Source organism: Budorcas taxicolor, chromosome 4, assembly GCF_023091745.1.
Source record: "Budorcas taxicolor isolate Tak-1 chromosome 4, Takin1.1, whole genome shotgun sequence".
Classification (NCBI taxonomy): domain Eukaryota; kingdom Metazoa; phylum Chordata; class Mammalia; order Artiodactyla; family Bovidae; genus Budorcas; species Budorcas taxicolor.
The window spans coordinates 84,383,703-84,403,465 of record NC_068913.1 but is presented as its reverse complement, the minus strand read 5'-3'; the positions used below and the strand labels follow the sequence as shown (position 1 = coordinate 84,403,465).

At 39.6% G+C, this 19,763-nt stretch overlaps 1 protein-coding gene across 1 annotated transcript in view; it reads right to left on the bottom strand.

The window, feature by feature from the left end:
- The window catches only part of AMPH (amphiphysin), a 210,082-nt gene that overhangs the window by 18,649 nt on the left and 171,670 nt on the right, over positions 1 to 19,763 (bottom strand). The window contains 5 exon segments of the mRNA XM_052638380.1: positions 7,239 to 7,364; positions 11,788 to 11,835; positions 14,931 to 14,963; positions 17,778 to 17,801; positions 19,325 to 19,348. Of these exon segments, the coding sequence (XP_052494340.1) occupies positions 7,239 to 7,364; positions 11,788 to 11,835; positions 14,931 to 14,963; positions 17,778 to 17,801; positions 19,325 to 19,348 (255 nt within the window).

Below are 19,763 nucleotides of genomic sequence, written 5' to 3'. Positions count from 1 at the left end.
ATTAGTTTCAGAAGTAGCCACAAAACACAGCCTCAGTGGGAACTGCAAAGAGCTTATTTAAGGAAAATGCCTTTACTACACAATAAACATTTCACTCTGCCTGGCTATGGTGTCTTTGAGCATTTGCTGCCACTGCTCAAATTGCCTTCTTGTGAGTAGGTCCAGGCTCAGGTTGGCAGAAAGCTGAGGCAGGGCTACCAGGCACACCCAGAGTCGAGACCAAAAAATGGAGATCTGCCAATCACCTATATATCACCATGCTTAAAACTCCCAACCCTGGCCCTGCCAGAACCATGGGCACCTCCCTGGGGAGCCTGGGATCCATCCAGATGGTAGTCAGGGGACTGGATCTTGAGGAAGGATAAGGAGTTGATAGTCACCCTTAGAAGACCCAACTCTCTACCTTCGGATATGACAGCCTCTGACTCGAGTAAGTAAAATATACTCCGTGCAATCTGTCACCCCATTTGCTTAGCAAATAGAAGCTATAAGACACGAATGAAGGGTACTCGTTACCATGAGGGGTTTTGGAAATTCTTCACTGTTTAATGGAATAAGTTGTAAATTTTTGAGAGCAGCAAGAGAACATATTGTGTATCAAGCACAACTTGTAGAAGAGAGATGAAGAAACTTGGGACAGAAAGGGAAAATGATTTCCCCAAGGCCACCTCAACAGTTAGCCACAGAGCCATTTCTCCAGACTCTTATTCAGTGATCTTTCCAATATATCACCTTAGATCCTTGCTTTGCAGCCAAAGTGGAGGATCAGGATCCTCATTGCCTCAGAGAAGCTCAAGGTTGGGGCTGTATGAGCATTTCTGTTCCTTTTTGATCCTTCAGCTTCACACCAAGAATATGTACCAAGTCTAAGTGTGAGTTGGAGAAAGTCCTGGTGTGAGCATGGAGAGATTTCAGCCCAATTGTAATCCTGTTGGCTTTAGACTGGTCTGTAAACATACTTTTAAAACCTGCTTTTTTTGAAAAACATAGCCTCTGCAGTAGTTAAAAGAGGAGTATCTATGAATTAAAATGTCAGGATTCACACTTCATGTCATCGCTTTCTGGGTACATAATCTTCATTTAAACCACTTGAACTCTCTGTGTCTCAGTCTCCTTAGTCTGCAAAATGGGATAACGATTCCTAAATATCATCTTTCTTGGGATTGCTGTGAGAGAAGGCATGTCAATTATTAGTATCTGATATGGTCCCATTGACTATACCTTAATTCTCTTGGTGTCTTTAGTCATAAACTGCTTTTTACTGCAGGCCACACAGAGTAAGGCAATATTGGGGTTGCTTGAGACTCAATATTATAAATAAAAGTATACACTAAGCCAGAACCAAGAGGTCATATATTGTATGATTTTATGCACATGAAATATCCAGAGTAGAAAAATCCATAAAGACAGAAAGCAGACCAGCAGTTCCCGGGGTTGGGGTGGGGCAGAGGGGACTATGTGCACAAGGTTTTAATTTGGGGTGATGAACAGGTTTCAGAACTAGACAGATGAGATGGTTGTACAACATTAGAAATGTATGAAAGCCACTGAAGTTTTATCTTTAAATCGACTGTTATGTGAATTGTACCTCAATAAAAAATCGATTAATTTATGTTAGGTTCACTTCAAATTGATTAATTTTATGTTACGTAAATTGCACCTCAACAGAACACAATGAGTACATGCCAAAAGTAACACCTAAAAAATCACTAGGCACCAACTGTAGACAAAGGGCTCCTCAAAGATGGAAGAATAATCTGAACCCTCATATCCATGTTCACATGTAATCATAACACTCTGATCAAAATAACATCATCACACAATCCTCACATGGGTCTTGTAAGAAAGGGCTTTGGAACATGAGATGCCAGGAAGCAGGGAAGACAGTCTGCGTATGCCAGCTGGTAGGTGGCTAATGAATACTTAGTAAATCAGCCACATATGAAAACAACCAGCACCCCACTTTCAGAGATGGAAACTGACAACCCCAAGTCAATCCGCTCTGTGAGGTGTGAGGCATGGGGAGTTTTCTATCATCTTGTTACCTTCATTTTAGTCCTGGCTAACTTTGTCTCTTCCCCATGACCTGGTACAATGGTAGAGAGAAAGAAAGTTCTTGGCCTGACCACTGGAATCAACTTTGTGTCAATCTCTGGAACTCACCTGCCTTTGTGTTCTCTCCACTGCTCCTGAAGGAGGCTGCATGTCTCTGAAAGCCCATATGTTCCTGGCAGTGAAGTTTGGAACACTTCCTATCAGTAGACCCAATAGGAAGGTCCCTAGAAGAGACAAAGTGTTCTTAGAAAGGGCAAGGAATTTTGATGGGATGCAGCTTCTTCAGGTTCCAGGAGGAAACTGGCCTGGATGGGGACCTATACAAGATTGAGTCCCTTGATATCATTGTGCAGCACACTGAAAGGGGGAGCTGTCACCTCCGCATCTCTGGCCTTCCCCTTCTCAGAGGAAAGGTCTCACTGACTTATGCTTATCTTGGGGGGACTACTTATCATGAAGATGATGACAATAATATTATCCAACTCTCATCATTTGAGAGACCTCTATGTACCAGATGTTAAACTAGGAACGGGGATTATTTCCAAGCCCTTGTAGGAAACTGTGAAGGCAGTTAACATTAACCCCATTTTCCATTTGTGGCAACTGAGGCTCAGATGTCACAGGGCTCCTGGGCAGCATAACAAGATAGGTGGTCCTGCTTTTGATCACAATAAACAGTTTTCTTTTCCTAGATACAAAAATTCAATTATCTGAATAGAAATAGAAAGAAAATGACCCTGTAGTATCTGTATTTTAATAGCTTTGGCTGTAGTCTCATTCAGGTAAGCAGACTATAGTGTCAATCAATCAACAAATCAATGACTCAGAATTTACTGGACATGCATTATATACCCAGATCTTTGCTGGGTGCCTGGGACACAAAAGAAACAGCTATTTGTTTAGCCTGAGGGATACTGAGAATGTACTTAGCTGCTAATAGGAGTGCAGTCAAACTCAGAGAAAATGACCATTCCTGTGATTTTGTTTTTCTAAGAAAAGTAAAGAGGTAAATCTGTCTCCAAGGCATGCATACACACACACAATTCTGGTGTGTGTGTGTGTGTGTGTGTGTGTGTGTGTGGGTGGGTGTGAATAAAGAGGTAAATCTGTCTCCAAGGCATGCATACACACACACACTTCTGGTGTGTGTGTGTGTGTGTGTCTGTGTGTGTGTCTGTGTGTGTGTGTCTGTGTGTGTGTGTGTTAGTTGCTCAGTCGGGTCTGACTGTTCACAACTGCATGGACCATAGCGCACCAGGCTCCTCTGCCTATGGGATTCCCCAGCCAAGAACAGTGGAGTAGGTTGCCATGCCCTTCTCCAGGGGATCTTCCCAACTCAGGGACAGAACCCTGATCTCCTGCATTACAGGCAGATTCTTTACCATCTGAGCCACCAGGGAAATATATATAATTATATATGTAAGGCATACTTCAGAGTGACTACTTTGCATCTAAACATAATCCCATGATAATGAAGAGCAGACAAGAAATCAGCCTCATCTGGCTTCCTCTGGTCCTCAGTGTCTTCCTGACAGATCCAAGCTCACAAGTAGAGACACAGTGGAAGTCTGAGCTCCCAAGTTCACGCAGCACAAGGAGAAAACTCAGTGCTGTTTCTCACCCATATGCTCATCACAGTAGGATGCCTTGAGTGTTGTGCAATGTCAGCCTCCTCTCTCACTACTCCGTGTGAACTAGGATGGCTGGAGCCACAGCTACTGCCTGCAAAACCGTATCCCCCAGCACCAGAGCAGAGCTTCACATCTAGAGAGGCTCAAGTATGTCTACCAGCTGAACGAAGCGGGGAAACTAGCATATGCCTTCTACACACACAGCCAAAACTATTCCCTTGCAAGATGAAGTTCATGGTGTATCTATCTATATTTACCTATCTATCCATCTGTATTTGTTGGTTTAAATTGGCCTTGACAAGTCAACTTAAGTTCGGTGAAATATTTAAAGAAACAAAATACAGCAAAATCAAAAGTAGCCAGTGTTTCACCTTCCAGGATTCTAAAATTATTCTAAATATTTAAAAAATATCTATCTCGATTTTTTTTCCCATTTATTTGTTTTGGAAACGATGCTAAACCCTAAACTCAATTACACTGCAATATTTCTTTAAAACTAATAGGGAAAAAAGACATTGGTCCACTTCACATCATTTGAGCAAACTATAGGACCAGACAGAAATTTAGAGAAAGAGGGGTTCTCTGGAAGAAAATGAAATAAATATAGGCAAAAAAATCATCTTTATTTTTTAACCTATTTCTCTAATATATATCTAAACAAATATTGATTATCTTTCCTAAAGAAAATTTTCAGTACTTATATGACATGGAAACATCTAGAGAAGAGGTAGCAAGTGTTGGCTTTTAAAATGCATCCTGCAGAGACAGCGGTAAAATTTGGTGCTTTTGGTGCCTTAGGGAAAAACTAAAGGCAATATTAGCTATTCAGGGAATAAAACAACAAACAAAAATGTAATAAACCTCTCTTCAGAGCCCAGGGTTGCTTTGTGAACCACTGCTCACATTTCCTGTTTTCAAAATTACATTTGTTTCTTTTTCAACAAACCCACCACAAATTTCACCTCATACGAAATGCATTCTGTCAAGACTAGAAATAATAACTATGTGGTGACATTTTGGTAGCAAAAATGATGACCTCAAAAGGTCACGTCAACCCCATCCTGACTGATGACAGCCACAGCCAGTCTGCTTAATGAGAGCTTGGGACACAGTGTGGACTTTTGTGTCTTTACAACTAAATATCACATATCTAGCAACTGAAGAGACCTTCTTTAGAAAAAATAACCCTAATGTTATCTTGATTATCACCAAGAGAAAGAAGCTATAAACCTATGTTAGGGAACAAAAATACATTCTGTCTGATGTTATTTGCTTAAGTAGAAGGGAGAACTTGGGGAAGAACTGACTTCATCCAAGTATGTTCATTCTAAACACATGAAAAGGATCTACTTTTGACAAGCATTAGGCAAACTCAACTGCTGTGAGCTGCCCTCTCTTACTATTATGTTTTAGTTCATTTTAAGGGTGGAGAAATCAACTGCTTGAAGTCTATTTCACAAGGAATCTAAATTTCCGTTATTTAAAGTTCAAATGAAGTTTAGGAGACAAGTATTTTCAGAATGAAGAATTCTTTCAAATATCTCTTCAGTCAACATGAAGGAAACCAGGTTTAGTAATGGTTGATGCTTGTACCATGCAGCTTGTTAAGTATTTTTAACACTACCCTTGATTTCAAAGATCACCAATCTTTCATAAATCTTGATAAATGTAGTATGTATAATAAAGTAGGTACTTGATAATTGATACCTACTCAGATTGTTCACTGGACAACCAATAAACTTAGAATTTGAGAAAACAAAAATCCATGGGGTCGCAAGAGTCCATGGGGTCACAACAGTCCATGGGGTCGCAAGAGTCGGACACGACTCAGCAACTAAACCACCACCACTCAGTTCCTTGGTCGTGTTTGACTCTTTGCAACCCCATGGACTGTGGCCTGCCAGGCTGCTTTGTCCATGGGATTTTCTGGGCAAGAATACTGGAATGGGTTGCCATTTCCTACTCCAGGGGATCTTCCTGACCCAGCGATTGAACCCATGTCTCTTGAGGCTCCTGCATTGGCAGGCTGATTCCTTACCACTGAGTCACCTGGGAAGCCTTCCTTTGTTACTTAAATCATGCTAATTAGGTGCAGAGATCACAATCTGACACCAAATGAAAAAGTTCAATCTGCACTGAGTTACTAAGATCACCTGTGAATCTGGGGATGCGAGTTGAGAAAACTCTCCAGTGGCGCATGGTGTCTTAGCACTTCCCGGTCTACTGTCTGTGCAAGCAGCCCTCCTAGGAGGGACTCAGGCTAGCAGAAAGAGAACATTTCTTGTTCTCAGGATTTGGCCTAACTCTGTAGCTCTACATGGAAAATATGACCATTTTTCTTGAGTCATTCTTAATTTGTATTTGCATCACTATCTTGCCCTCTTATTTATTTTTCTACTCTATTAATAAATGATAAATTAGACAGATGACCTGCCTTTTCATGGCAAAATAACAGAAGGCACCAACAGCAAAATTATAACTTTCATTCCTCTAGTTATCTCATCTAGGCAATGTTATTTTGGAAACTGGGAAATTGGTTCTCCTCTCTGTACAGATTACGTGAAGGCTGTAGTATTTACTAAATGGTACTCCGATTAAATGGAGAAGGAAATGGCAGCCCACTCCAGTATTCTTGCCTGGAGAATCCCAGAGACAGAGGAGCCTGGTGGGCTGCCGTCTATGGGGTCACACAGAGTCGGACACAACTGAAGTGACTTAGCAGCAGCAGCAATACTCTGATTAAATTCTTGGGAGATGCTTTAACTGAATTTCATAAATAAACTCTTTTTACTCTCCACGGGTATTTTGGATTATATTTTCTTTGGTATCGTTCTACACTTCCAAGTGTGTTAAATGATTCAATTCAGTATGGTGCATATAGACCCCATTCCACTTTAGGATGTGGTGTGGTACACAGCTGCAGCGAGCAAGGTGAGAGGTTTCCAGGCAGACAGATGAGTCTCCACCTCTGCACAAAACAGATCCTTAAGCTCCCTCATTATGACAGCCAGCACCAGACTTGATTTTGAGCAAACAGTTGTACACATAGGAATCCTTGTAGATTCAATGATTTTTAATGTGGGATTTCAGTCCCTCATGGGGCCTAAACCAACCCACAAGACTAATACTGTAAGAAATCAATATGGAGACATAAACAACAAAGTGATTACCCTTCTGCTTATCATCTGCAGGTTGGTCCCTAATGGAAGGTCCACCATTAGCCATCACAGCTGGGGCAAGCACTAACAAGTCTGGTTATTTGTGAGTTATTACCACCTATTTACCATGAATGGGAGAGTAGCAGAAAGATTCAAGGTACCCTTTATTGAGAACCAAGCCTGTGGCAACATGACAGTGTTAGATCAGGTCTCTGGATATCTTCCTTTTTAAAAAAATAAATAAATAAGAGAATGAACTTTCACTGTCAAAAGAATAAAGGTCATTTGAACTTGGGAAGCTGTGACAGATATGGAAGTGATGTGGCCCAAGTGAAACAGGAATGAGAAGGGAGAAATGGAATGAGATGAGCACAGCAGTGGTGGGAGCGCTCACCGCTGCCCCCTCCTCTGGCTCCTCAGCCCGCGTGTCCAGTCCCAGGTCCAGCCCAGTGGCAGGTGGAACAGCAGCAGTGGGCTCCTCGGCTTTCGGCTCTGTGGGTGGAGCCTGTTCAGATTCAGCCTTTGATGGTTTGTTTCATGGATTAGAAGAAAAAGATTCAACATGTGAACAGATAACGTTATGGAATACTGGACAATTAACGATTTTCTTCATCACCCAATAGGTAATTAGCTTCATTAAATGTGTGCTGGAAAAAAAAAAATCTAGATTAGGCATGATGGTTCTTTACAGAACTGAAATAGTCTAGGAATAAACATACTAAGTTTCACAATACCATCACTGTGATATCCTTTGAAGTTGGGCAAAGACTTACCATTTTGGTGACTCGTTGTACTTGCTTTCAACATTCTGAGTATTCGCTTCTTGGGACATTGATACAGTACTCTGCACTATGGAGCAGAGACAGAGAGATCCTAGGCACTCCCTCCTTTGGAAATTGGAAGGAGTAAGGAAGAATTCAAGGAGAACACAGTTCTGGGAACTGCCTGCTCTGTTGATGGGCACTGCAGCCAAAAACTGAGGGGTCATCCCAATGATTCAGATCAAAATGCATTAATGCATATGAATGATCACTACGGAATGACTGTGCCACTGCCCGGCTAGGAGGAACAGACTCAGCCACCTGGCAAGGGGCCACCACAATTACAGATACCTTGCCCTTGTACATTGCTGTTCAGTCCCTATATTTCACTTCTCCTTTCAACAAAATCCTTAGTCATCAGTCGTTTTCACATGATAAACTAATCCTTTAAGGAACTACTGAGCAGTATTCTCTTTGATATCAATCAGATTCTTGTGCAGACCAGACTGAAGTCTTTTCTTCCTACTAGGACCTCTACCCACAGACACCCTCCTGATTCCAATTACATGCTGAACAAAGCCTCTGGAATCTCTTAGCTCCAGACTTTTTCAGTTTTAAAGTTAGCAAGATTAAATAATAACTAGCGATGAAAAACAGCACAGCCAAACAATGCATGTCGCCGTGGCTACTGAAACTATTTCCCCTCTTTTGATTCATAGATTAACATACAGATGGCCACTGGAAAGTATGCTAAGATCTTTTTCCATCAGGGTGTTTAAACCATGAGAAAGTTTAAAAATGTTTTTCTAGAAGAGTAAGGAGTCTCCAATAAATATTACCTTTGGAGGAATCAGAAATTTCTGTCAAATATTTGCCGTAAGAAATCAAAAGCCATCTCTCTCCCATGTGTAGACTGAAATGGGTGCACAGGATAGGTTCCATAGGGAAGTGATGGAGAAGTGGTGCTGAGATAATAGAAAATAATGAATAGCCTGTGGTTGGATAAATATGCAAACTGTTTCTCTTATGTTGCCATCAAATCCTCCATTGCAACCCATGCCAAGGTCACATCACTCCTTTCTTGAAAGGGCATAATAAAACTAAAAGGATACTTAGGCAGATAAATGCACAGAGATCTGGTATTTTGTTCGGCTTTTATAACCTTTAAAGGGTGGTGTGACACAGGTCTAAGAATGAGATAAAATTCACTCTAATCTACTCTCAGGAGTTCTTTATGGGAAAAGATTTCACTTGTATTGTTCAAAAGGAATTATCTTCATAACAGAACAAATTCTCATTGCAACTAAGAAATACTATAAGCTCTCACAGTATGATCTAATCATTTTGGAAGTCAAGGTGACTTGCTATGAGAGGATGTCAAATGACCTACACAACAAGGAAGGGTAATTTGACAAAGACAAAGAAACCCATGGGCAGATGGCTGCCCCACTGTGAGCTGAGTCTGCAATGGGGGATGAGGAGCCAAGGAAGTCTCAAAACATCTATCAGATAAATTTATCTGTTTACATTAAGATTAAAAAAAAAAAATGAAACCAAACACAAAGATAACATAAAATGAAAAAATATTTGCATCAGTCTGGGTTTCTTGGAAGTCTGAGAAATTTTGAAGTTTCATACACGGTAAGAATAGGCAGAGGTGTTTTCATGAATAAGTCCAATGGTTTGCTGGTTGAAGTCAGACAATAACTCAATGGAAGCAAAGTATAAAGAGGAGGAATTGGTTATATTCCACAAGTCACAATATTTTCCTCTAATAATAATATCACACCAGATATTATAATATAGCATTATAAACTTAAATTCCAGGGGGACAAATAGAATTCACTGAATGATAAGTAAGGCTGAAACATGACAGCATGACTACACAAAACAGGCTGCTCAAATTTGGAAACTTAAGTCACTTATCTAATCCTTCTAAGATAATGTAAAATTGAAAATATTTTGTCAAGATAGAAGGAAAAGTAAAGGTAACAGCATCTCGTGGAAAGATCTTAAAGTAGACCATTAGGAATTATGCCGTTTCAAGCACTTTCTTTTTTTCTATAAGAAGCTTCCCCTGGCAAACATTTTAAATGGGTTGATACCATGCTGTACCCATCTGGGGGCACTGGTGTTCACTGGAATAGCCATCATTATACATTCAGAGGAGAGTATTCTCTGTATATATTAGTGGCAGCAGGATGCTATGATGATTTAACTCTGAAGACTCAGAAACGGAATTCTTGCTTTAGAACAAAACAAGTAGTGTTGCTAGAGGACACATTTTCTAGCATCCTCTGTGATAAGCTGGAAAGCAGGCAATGCAGGGTAAGAAGAGATGGTTTGGGAGAGTGGAGTTAAGGGTCTAGACACATTCCAATATGGTAACTGCCTTCTCTAAACTCAAGACAACTACTCTAATAAGAACTTCAAAGGGCCATGAAGGCAATCCTGAGTCCAGAGTAGGGTTTGCAGATTCAACAGGGTTTAAACTTGTTCTCAAGGGATATCTCGTGGGGCCACAAGATGAAGACTAGGTAGATGTGCAGCTGACTACCAACTTCAGCCTCTGCTTTGCTCAGATCAGTCAATGAACCCATGTTCAGACCTTGTTCTGCTTCTGGGAAGATGCTATACAATTGCAACTCAGCGGGTGAGATTCACTGTAATCTCCTAGTTCTTCACAGTGCAGAGCCAACACTAGCAGCATCTGCAATGCTGGGCATGACACGGCTAAGTTCCTCAATGGAAAGACGGTACAAGAAATCTGCTTCAGAAAACACAGATAAAGAGAAGGGCACACATGGAAGCTCCTAGAACCAGCTATGTGTGTAGGGGTGGTAGGGAGATGTTCAGAGAAACTTAAAAACCACTGGATTCTGTGCCAGGAATTTGCAATTGTAATAGGTGTGAATTTACTGATGACCCATTGCCTTTTTTACAGCAGTATGTCTCCATTTCTTAACTCATTCACAATTGATAATTAAAAATCTCATCCTCCAGTGTCAGTATAACCCCCACTCCATCACCCAGACTGAAAACCACTAATGATCATGAAACATAAGTCTCTCTGGCTCCATTATTAACACCAATATAATATGAAGTTTAAACATTTAACTCTTCATTTGCAGGCATCACAGACTCCAGCTTTTACTTGGTTACCCAAAAGGCAAAAATATACCCATCTATGGACAGAGTGTTACAGAAACGGCCAATTAACCTTCCAGAGCTGGAGAAGGAAATGGCAATCCACTCCAGTACTATTGCCTGGAAAATCCCATGGACAGAGGAGCTTGGTAGGCTACAGTCCATGGGGTTGCAAAGAGTCAGACATGACTGAGCGACTTCACTTTCACTTTCAACCTTCCAGAGCAGAAATTCTTTCTTAGAAGTAAAATTATCTAAAAGGAAAAATTCATTCTACTTAAATACAATCCTGAGTTTCCAAAGTGAAAGCCAGAAGCTGGGATAATTCTACGCCATTCCCACAGGAAAAGCAGTACACTACAAATACCCTTCCTGAACTAATCCTCAAAGAGCCTAAATCCTAGATAGTGTAGTGCTGACAAGCTCTCAGTGACATCACTCATGGTCTCTTTATTCAGCCTTGGTAGTAAGCTGCTGCTACATATGTTTCCTATGATAACCAATCTTGCAAGAATCTCCTCTAACACCCAGAGTAACCTTTCTGCTTCCTACTCACTCGCAAGCTAAACTTTTCTCTTTATCTCATTTGGCAGCAAAGTAGGCATCACATCTTTACCATGTATTACTTCTGTCTACAGGTCACAAAATGAAGGGAGGAGATGAGCAATGAATGAAAAAGCAAGGATCTATTCTCAAGCTTGAATTCTTGAGGCAATTTCGTTGTCAGTCCTGTAGCATAAGCTATAGTTACACAGAAACATCCATGTTCTCGAATAGCTAGACTTCATGTTCCATCAAAGCCTATAATAAAGATACTTTGATTTTTGCCAGGATCACTGTGCCCTTATAAATAGAAGCAACCACATTCAAAGTCACATGATTTTTCAGGAGCTTTCCTTCCTATTTTCTATAAAAGAGGGAGCTACAGAAACCACACTCTGAATATTCAAGCTCTAAATTTCCTACAGTGATCAACCTTGGAACATTTGGTGGTAATGAAAAATTTTCCCAAAACACAAACCAAAATCAACTCACCATGTTGAACATACTCTGGTCTGCCTGCATTGTGAACAATGAAGTATCCTGGAGTTGAAATGTGGGGACAAAGTAGAAGATTCCAAATTATTAGGGTTTCAGTTAATTTCCCAAAACAGCAACAACAAAGATATCATTTAAATCAGTTTCTATGAATTGCGTCAACAAATACATTATAAAGATTCATTTGTCTCGTTTAGTTTAAATCAAAAGCAAAAAATGCAAATATAATTTCTGACAGTAGTTATTTTAAATATAAACCTGAGCTAGCAGAATTCAATATGATGAGAGGCATTCAACAAAGGGCAGAGCTTTCAAAGCATTATTGGTCTGCAGCTTCTCTCCAGGACATCAACGAATTAGAATTTAGTGGATCTAAGCTATAAATTTAAGCATTTTAAATGTTGGATTCTTAATCTTATTGTTTCATCAAAGTGTGACATCTATGAATTAATTAGGAGCCATAATTTTAAAATTGTATGAAATATATTCATTTGGGATATGGATTATAAAAAAATCAAGTTGGAGACAAGCTAAGGGAACAGTGATCTCAGGGAGAATCTTCATTCCCCATTATACGGGTAACCTGGCTTACACCCTCCAGACAAGAAACCAGAAGAGTCTTTCCTGGGTAATCTAACCAGTTCAAAGGAAATAAACATCCCTAAATAATCAGATATCAATGGTTCTCCAAAAGAAAAGATGAGCCAGTGACATTTGGTCAAAGACGGAGGATTGAACACAGGCAATTACCTCTGTTGCCTCCAGAATCCAAACTAGATAACAAGAAGAAAATTAATTTTTAAAGGCATAAACCCATGAGGGTAAAAAGAATAGAAAGAAAAACAACTGCAACAAAAATTTGAAATTAAAAAGCAAACAAATGAACAGTAACTTGGAGGATCTAAAATGTCTGCACTGTAAGTTGATGTAGGAATGCCAAAAGCAACCCAATTTATTACTCATAAATCCCAATGGATCAACAAAATAGATGGACCTAGAGAGTGTCATACAGAGTGAAGTAAGTCAGAAAGAAAAAATCAAGTACTATATATTAACACATAAACGTGGAATCTAGAAAAATGGTACAGATGATCTTATTTACAAAACCAAAATAGAGACAGATATAGAAAACAAATGTGTGGATACTGAAGCGAGAAGGAGAGGGGTTCAGATGAACAGGGAGATTGTGGCTGACATATATACACTATTGATACTATGTATAAAACAGAAGGAGTATATTGTCACCCTCCTTATTTAAGGTACATGCGGAGTACATTGCGCAAAATGCCAGGCTGGATGAAGCACAGCTGGAATCAAGACTGCCGGGAGAAATATCAATAACCTCAGATATGCAGATGACACCTCCCTTATGGCAGAAAGCAAAGAACTAAAGAGCCTCGTGATGAAAGTGAAAGAGGAGAGTGAAAAACCTGGCTTAAAACTCAACATTCAAAAAACTAAGATCATGGCATCCAGTCCCATCACTTCATGGCAAATAGAAGGGGAAACAGTGGAAACAGTGACTGACTTTATTTTTCTGGGCTCCAAAATCACTGCAGATGGTGATTGCAGCCATGAAATTAAAAGACGCTTACTCCTTGGAAGGAAAGTTATGACCAACCTAGACAGCATATTCAAAAGCAGAGACATTACTTTGTCAACAAAGGTCTGTCTAGTCAAGGCTATGGTTTTTCCAGCGGTCATGTATGGATGTGATATTTGGACTATAAAGAAAGCTGAGTGTCGAAGAATTGATTTTTTTTTTTTTTTTACTTTACATTACTGTATTCGTTTTGCCATACATTGATGCTTTTGAACTGTGGTGTTGGAGAAGACTCTTGAGAGTCCCTTGGACTGCAAGGAGATCCAACCAGTCCATCATAAGGGAGATCAGTCCTGGGTGTTCATTGGAAGGACTGATGTTGAAGCTAAAACTCCAATACTTTGGCCACCTGATGTGAAGAGCTGACTCATTTGAAAAGACCCTGATGCTGGGAAAGATTGAGGGCAGGAGCAGAAGGGGACAACAGAGGATGAGATGGTTGGATGGCATCAGCAACTGAATGGACGTGGGTTTGGCGTGCTGTGGTTTATGGGGTCACAAAGAGTCAGACACGACTGAGTGACTGAACTGAACTGAACTCTTTAAATGATGTTCATTTATAACTGATAAAAGTACAAACTTTAAAAATGAGACATGAGTTCTTAAAACCCAGTCATTTGAAAGAGTTCACTTCTATGGAAAGATTCATTATCATCTCTCTGTGTGTTTACATGTATCTGTATTCAGGTGCAAGTGTGTGAGTGGGTTTTCTCTTTTTATAGATAACATGTGGTGAAGTTGTCAAACTTTTAAATGGAGAAATTCTGAAGGCTGAAATTCAAAACTGTTCATGTCTAAGATCTGAGACAAAACACTCATCACAGCTAGGCAGATATTTGAAGAAGTTTTCAGAACTTATTCCATGACTTGATAGCCATGTGGTCTGCTTTTCATATGGGTTACACTGTCCATCTGTTGGGACACATACAGTGAATGGAACAGTCCATTGTGAGGCCCCTCCGTCACAGACTTCCAAGGAAAATGTTGGCTTACTGGCCAGAGCCAACCTGGCCAATGGTTTGTGATCTTCCAATGGCTCCTTTCTGAAGAACCACTGAAAAAATAAGGTTCTGTGTAGTATGACTCTTAAATGAATCTTTAGAAGGAGGCTCCTAAAAATCACTTACATTGTCTAAAGAGCCATCTCGTTAGATCAAACCAATCCTATCTCTTCTTTTCCAAGAAGAGGTTGCTGAGCCTAGCAGATCTCTCAGATTAAGACAACTTCAAATTTCTAGTGGAGGAATCATCAGAATTCCGTAGTATACCTTATTACCAATAGCCAATCAGTGTCATGGAGCACTTAGTATGTGCCAGGCTGCTAGACTGTCTCTGCACTGGCATCTCATTTAACCTTCACAACAACCCTGCAACCTTACTACTATCACTATTTCCATTACTAAGTTCACAAGAAGTGGGGTCAAATTTTACATTGACATACTTAAACATTATGCTATTCCAGTGACCAGAGGTTCCATATTTTTTAAATTTGCAATGTCTCAACTGATGACTTTTTACCAGTAAGTCAATTTCTTACCTGGGTGAATCCATTAAATGAACCTCCAGAAGCCTAAACAGAAATGGAAATCAGAGTATGTTATTTTTTTCATTACTTCTGTAGGATTGGTAAATGTCTATTAGACAAGTGGGAAACTGAAGACCGCCACAAATTTTAAAATAATACAAAAGGTGGCTGTGCATTCAAATGCTTAGGAAATGGAAGAGGCCATACTGTATTATTTTAAATAGGCTGACAAAAAAGTTAGTTTTTATAATTAGTTTTATAATTATTAGTTTTATAATTAGTTTTATAATTATTGCTGGTATATGGCTAACCAAAGCCTACTTTCCTAATAATGAGAACATGATTTCATACAAGAGTCATGAGGGTTTAAATAGTTCTTTTTTAGCCATCGATAGACTCTAGAAGCACATCCAGTATTTTTCTCTAAATATATCACTTTAATGAACAGCTATTATGAGATTTTACAGTTTCAATGGACCTTGGAAGAAACATTTCATGTGCTTTTATTGGGGTGTACCCACTTTAGGAACAGTAAATTAGTCTGTTTTTTCTATATATCTTAGTGCTTGAACAATAAAACTGCAAGTAGAAAGAATAAACACAATAAATGGGATGGTAAAATAGACGCTCATCAATTCCCAACACAATCATTCTGCTTTTTCTGTTGTCACTTTGGTTGTCTTTTTTCTCTGTTTTTTGTCAACCTATTTGTGTTTGGTTTGCACAGATTTCAAGAGGTACATGACAATCTGTCAAGGAGATGAGGGAGACCTTGGAGAAGACAGAGATGGATGATGAAGTAGGTGAGAAACATTAGGAAAAACAGCCTACAGAAGTCTTTGGCTAATCTATACTACATACTGGGGTAAGTACCTCTTCTTTATCAGCCTCTATTTCTTGGTACAACAGTCCATATCTCTGGTTAGCAATTTCATCTTCAGATAAATCTGAGTTGTTGGTGTCATTGTCTTGGGGACTAGCAGAACTCTCGGTGCTAGCATTCTGGGAGGCTCCCAGAACCAATGGTATAGCTATCTCTTGGCTTTCTTCCCAGCAGCTACCAACAACTTGTTTCCCACCTGCATCTGCTGGTAAATCCACCTCCAGCTCTTTCTTGCTTCCAACTGTATCTAAGCATTCCCTGCAATTATCTGAGCCTTCTATACCTCTGGTAGGCCAGTGGCTAATAGAATCACGACAACTGGCAGACCCACTTGCTTGGCCATCTGGTATACCAGAGAATTCTAGTGTTTCTATATTATTCCCTGCTGAATCCAAGCTTGGCTGCCGGATTTGACCTGGATCTGTTCCCCAAGCCCCCATTTTTGCAATTCTTGGCAAGTTAATGGTTTGGCTACAGTTCCCAGTCACTGTACTTTCAGGTCCCTCTATTAATGAATCCTCTGTCTTACACAAACACCAGTCTCTTCTGTTTGCATCAGTTCCCAGAGCAGAATTAAGATCTGTCCTAGACTGAGTTGCTGCTTCATGTGTTACTGATAAAACAATAGCCTGGTTTCCATCCCTGTCAGCTCCAAACGCATGTAACACAGCCTCACACTGAATCTCTTTAAAATCTGTACTGCCCTGTGCTGAGTGATACATTATATTATGGTTAGGAGGGTCTATTAATTTTTTCTCTTTGTCTTTTTCAGCTAAGAACCATCCCTCTGGGCTGGCATCTTCAGTATTAGACACAGAGTCAGCCTGGGGAGGCAGATTCAAAATATCTGTGTGACTGGCACCTTTAGCTCCAGAACTCTCAATAATTTCACAATCACTTATTACTACCTGATTCCCTTCATCTAGCCCTTGGGCTCTGTCACTAAACTCATCTGCTTGATCTACATTTTTCATGTCTTTTTCTAAAATGTCAGTTTTCTCAAGACACTTTTCATCAGTCTTTATGCTTTCTTCACACCCAGCACTTAGATATTCCCTAGTTTCCTCTTCATTGATTTTTAAGGTCTCCTGGCCTTGCTTTCCTAGTGTCTTAAAAAGATCTACTACTCCATTTCCTCTACTTTCACATGTTCTCTCTTCAAATTCCTCTGTCCCTTCTAGGTCCTTGACACCAATAGTTCCAGCCTCTACCTTTTCACATGTCTCCACACCTGCCCAGATAGAATCTTCAGTCTTCTGGTTTCCTTCCTCTTCTTCTGACTTTTTAACATCTTCTTGACTTTCTTTGACCAGGCCACTAGTTTCCATGGCTGGTATCTCTGAGTCAAGTAAATCACAAGGATGCTCCATCTCCATGCAAGCAGCCCCAGGCATGGGGTTTGGGGGCAGTTGTTCATCTCCACGTGGAGGGGCTGGCCCCAGGACATTTTCACCCTGTCCAGCTACAGTGTTCCAGTCAGCAGAAGGAAGCATTCTGGTGGACAATCCCAGGTCCTGTTCTGCTTCAGAGAGACATGCAGAGTCTTCCTGCGACCCATCTTGGGTAATTTTCTGGCTGACACTGTCTGTACTAGCATCGGGGCCCCAAATAATTGCACCTAAATCAATCTGAGATCTTTGAATTTCTTCAGTCAACCCACTGTCTGGAGTTTCCTCCATGATCAGGTTACACAGGGAAAGACTTTTTGAAGAATCAGTCTTTAGAGTATGCAGAAGAGCAAAGGAAAAAAAAAAAGATGAAATAGATCATGGTAAGATTTGATGAGAAACACAAAAGTCTTCAATAGAGTAGCACCAGTTAAATAAAGCTACAGAGTATGTAAATTAAATTGTGTAAGACTACATCTGTGACTAGCAATGCCATGAGAAATGAACGCTTATTCCAAGATAATACACTATGTACACAATGTTTATTAAACATGAAAAAAATCCAGAATTTTCTGGATATTTACCTACCGGCTGTACCAGATCAGCGCTTGTCTGTATGAATAAAAAAATAATAATAAATAAGCATACGCATGATCATAAGGCAAGAAAAGAAAATTTCCTAGCACATTAAAATCTCACACTAACCAAAATCAACATACCATTGAAGACTTTGACTTTTATTGGTTTGAGATTAAGTTTTCAATGTGTTTTGCAATAGAAATGAGTTTTGTTTCACTATTGTGAAGACTACACAATTGAAACATGAAGCTAGCCCCTCTCACTTTCAAAAAACAAAAACATTTTATGGTTATAGAATCCCAATGTTCTGAACGTCAGCCCTTTTTATGAATATCCAAGTAAAACCATCTCCCTATAAAAGATGTTTTCATGTAGAAATTTTTAAGCTCTTTTCTGGAGAGCCTTCCACGATGCTTCAATCTCCTGAGGAAGGGAAGGGAATAGTCAGCTTTCTGTTTTAAGGGAAGAAAGGAGCAATGTCACTTCAGAAGACCAGACTCATGAATAGTTAGATCTACCCAACTTTCCTGTTGCTGTCTCATTAAAAGAGAAGAAAATATTAAACTCAAGTTGAGCTCTTAAGACCACATGACCAAGGGCTCTTCTAAGACAGGGGAGAAAAGGGCCCAAACCCAAGAGAAATGGGGCTTCATATGGGTGCAGTTATTTTCTTAATTTCACAGATGTTGCCACCACCAAACTCTGTGCTTTAGTCTCAATTCTCAATTTTGGAAATGTTCACCCTTGCACATCAGATTAGCTGAATAAATAACATCAGCAGTAATATAGACTTTGTATCAATACATGACAGATACTAAGCTAAATACTCTACAAATATTATCTCCTTTAATCCTCACACAACTCTCTGAGGTAGGTGTCATAACCCTTATTTTACAGATGAGAAAAAACTGAGGCTTCAAGAGTTTCAGAACTTGCTGAAAGTCATATTGTTACCATAACTGCAATGTAGACTCACATCCAGGGATGTCTGGCTCTAAAGCTCAAATCCTCTGTGACTAAGCTTCAGTGAAAATAATGAAAAAAAATCGTTCCCTGGGGATTCCCCTGTTTGTCCAGTGGTTAAGACTCCTTGCTTCCACTGCAAGGGATTCAGGTTCGATCCCTGGTCTGGGAACTAGGATCTTATATGCCTCACGGCAAAAAATTTTTTTAAAAGTTTTAATGATTCCCTGTGTGGAATAGCTTGTCATTTACATTTTCTCCTCCATACTTTTCATGTATTCTATAAGCAGTAACAAATATGTATGCCCTTCACTACAACATTTCCTCTGGCCACCGATAATCAAAGAAGATGCATGAAGGGGCACAACACTGAATTCTTGCTCACCCAGGATTCTGGTATTTACTCTTTTCCTCACCACTGCTTCTGGGTGCAGATAAATGCTTAGAAATCATCAAAAATATCTGGGTCTTCTTTCCATAATAGATAAAATAAAATATAACAAGGTTCCCAATGTCTAGCCATCCAGATACATTAGAATAAGACACATTAAAAATCTAGCCATCCAGATACATTAAAATAAGAGTTTTCTTACCGTCCATAGGTCCCAGGGCAATGTCTGAAAGTAAACAAACAAACAAAAAAAACCATCAGCAGATAAACCTCAAGCATGTAAAAAATATGGAGGTGATATAAGTTCTTGAAACAGAATCATAAACATTTTAGAAAAATTTAGTACAGCACTGTCCAATAGCATTTTCTTTGGTGACAAAATGTTCCATATCCATGCTGTCCAATACGGCAGCCACTCATCATATGTGCTATTGGGAGTTGAAATGTGCAAGTGTAACAGAATCAAATTTTAAATTTTACATTCTTATATTTAACTTAGATTACTGAAAATATCCACATGTATCAATCTTTTTTTCACTCTGTGAGTGAAATCTGTATCCAAAGTATGATGAATGGGCTTACATTAATACACACACACACACACACACACACACACACACAATCAAAGTGAAGTAAACAAG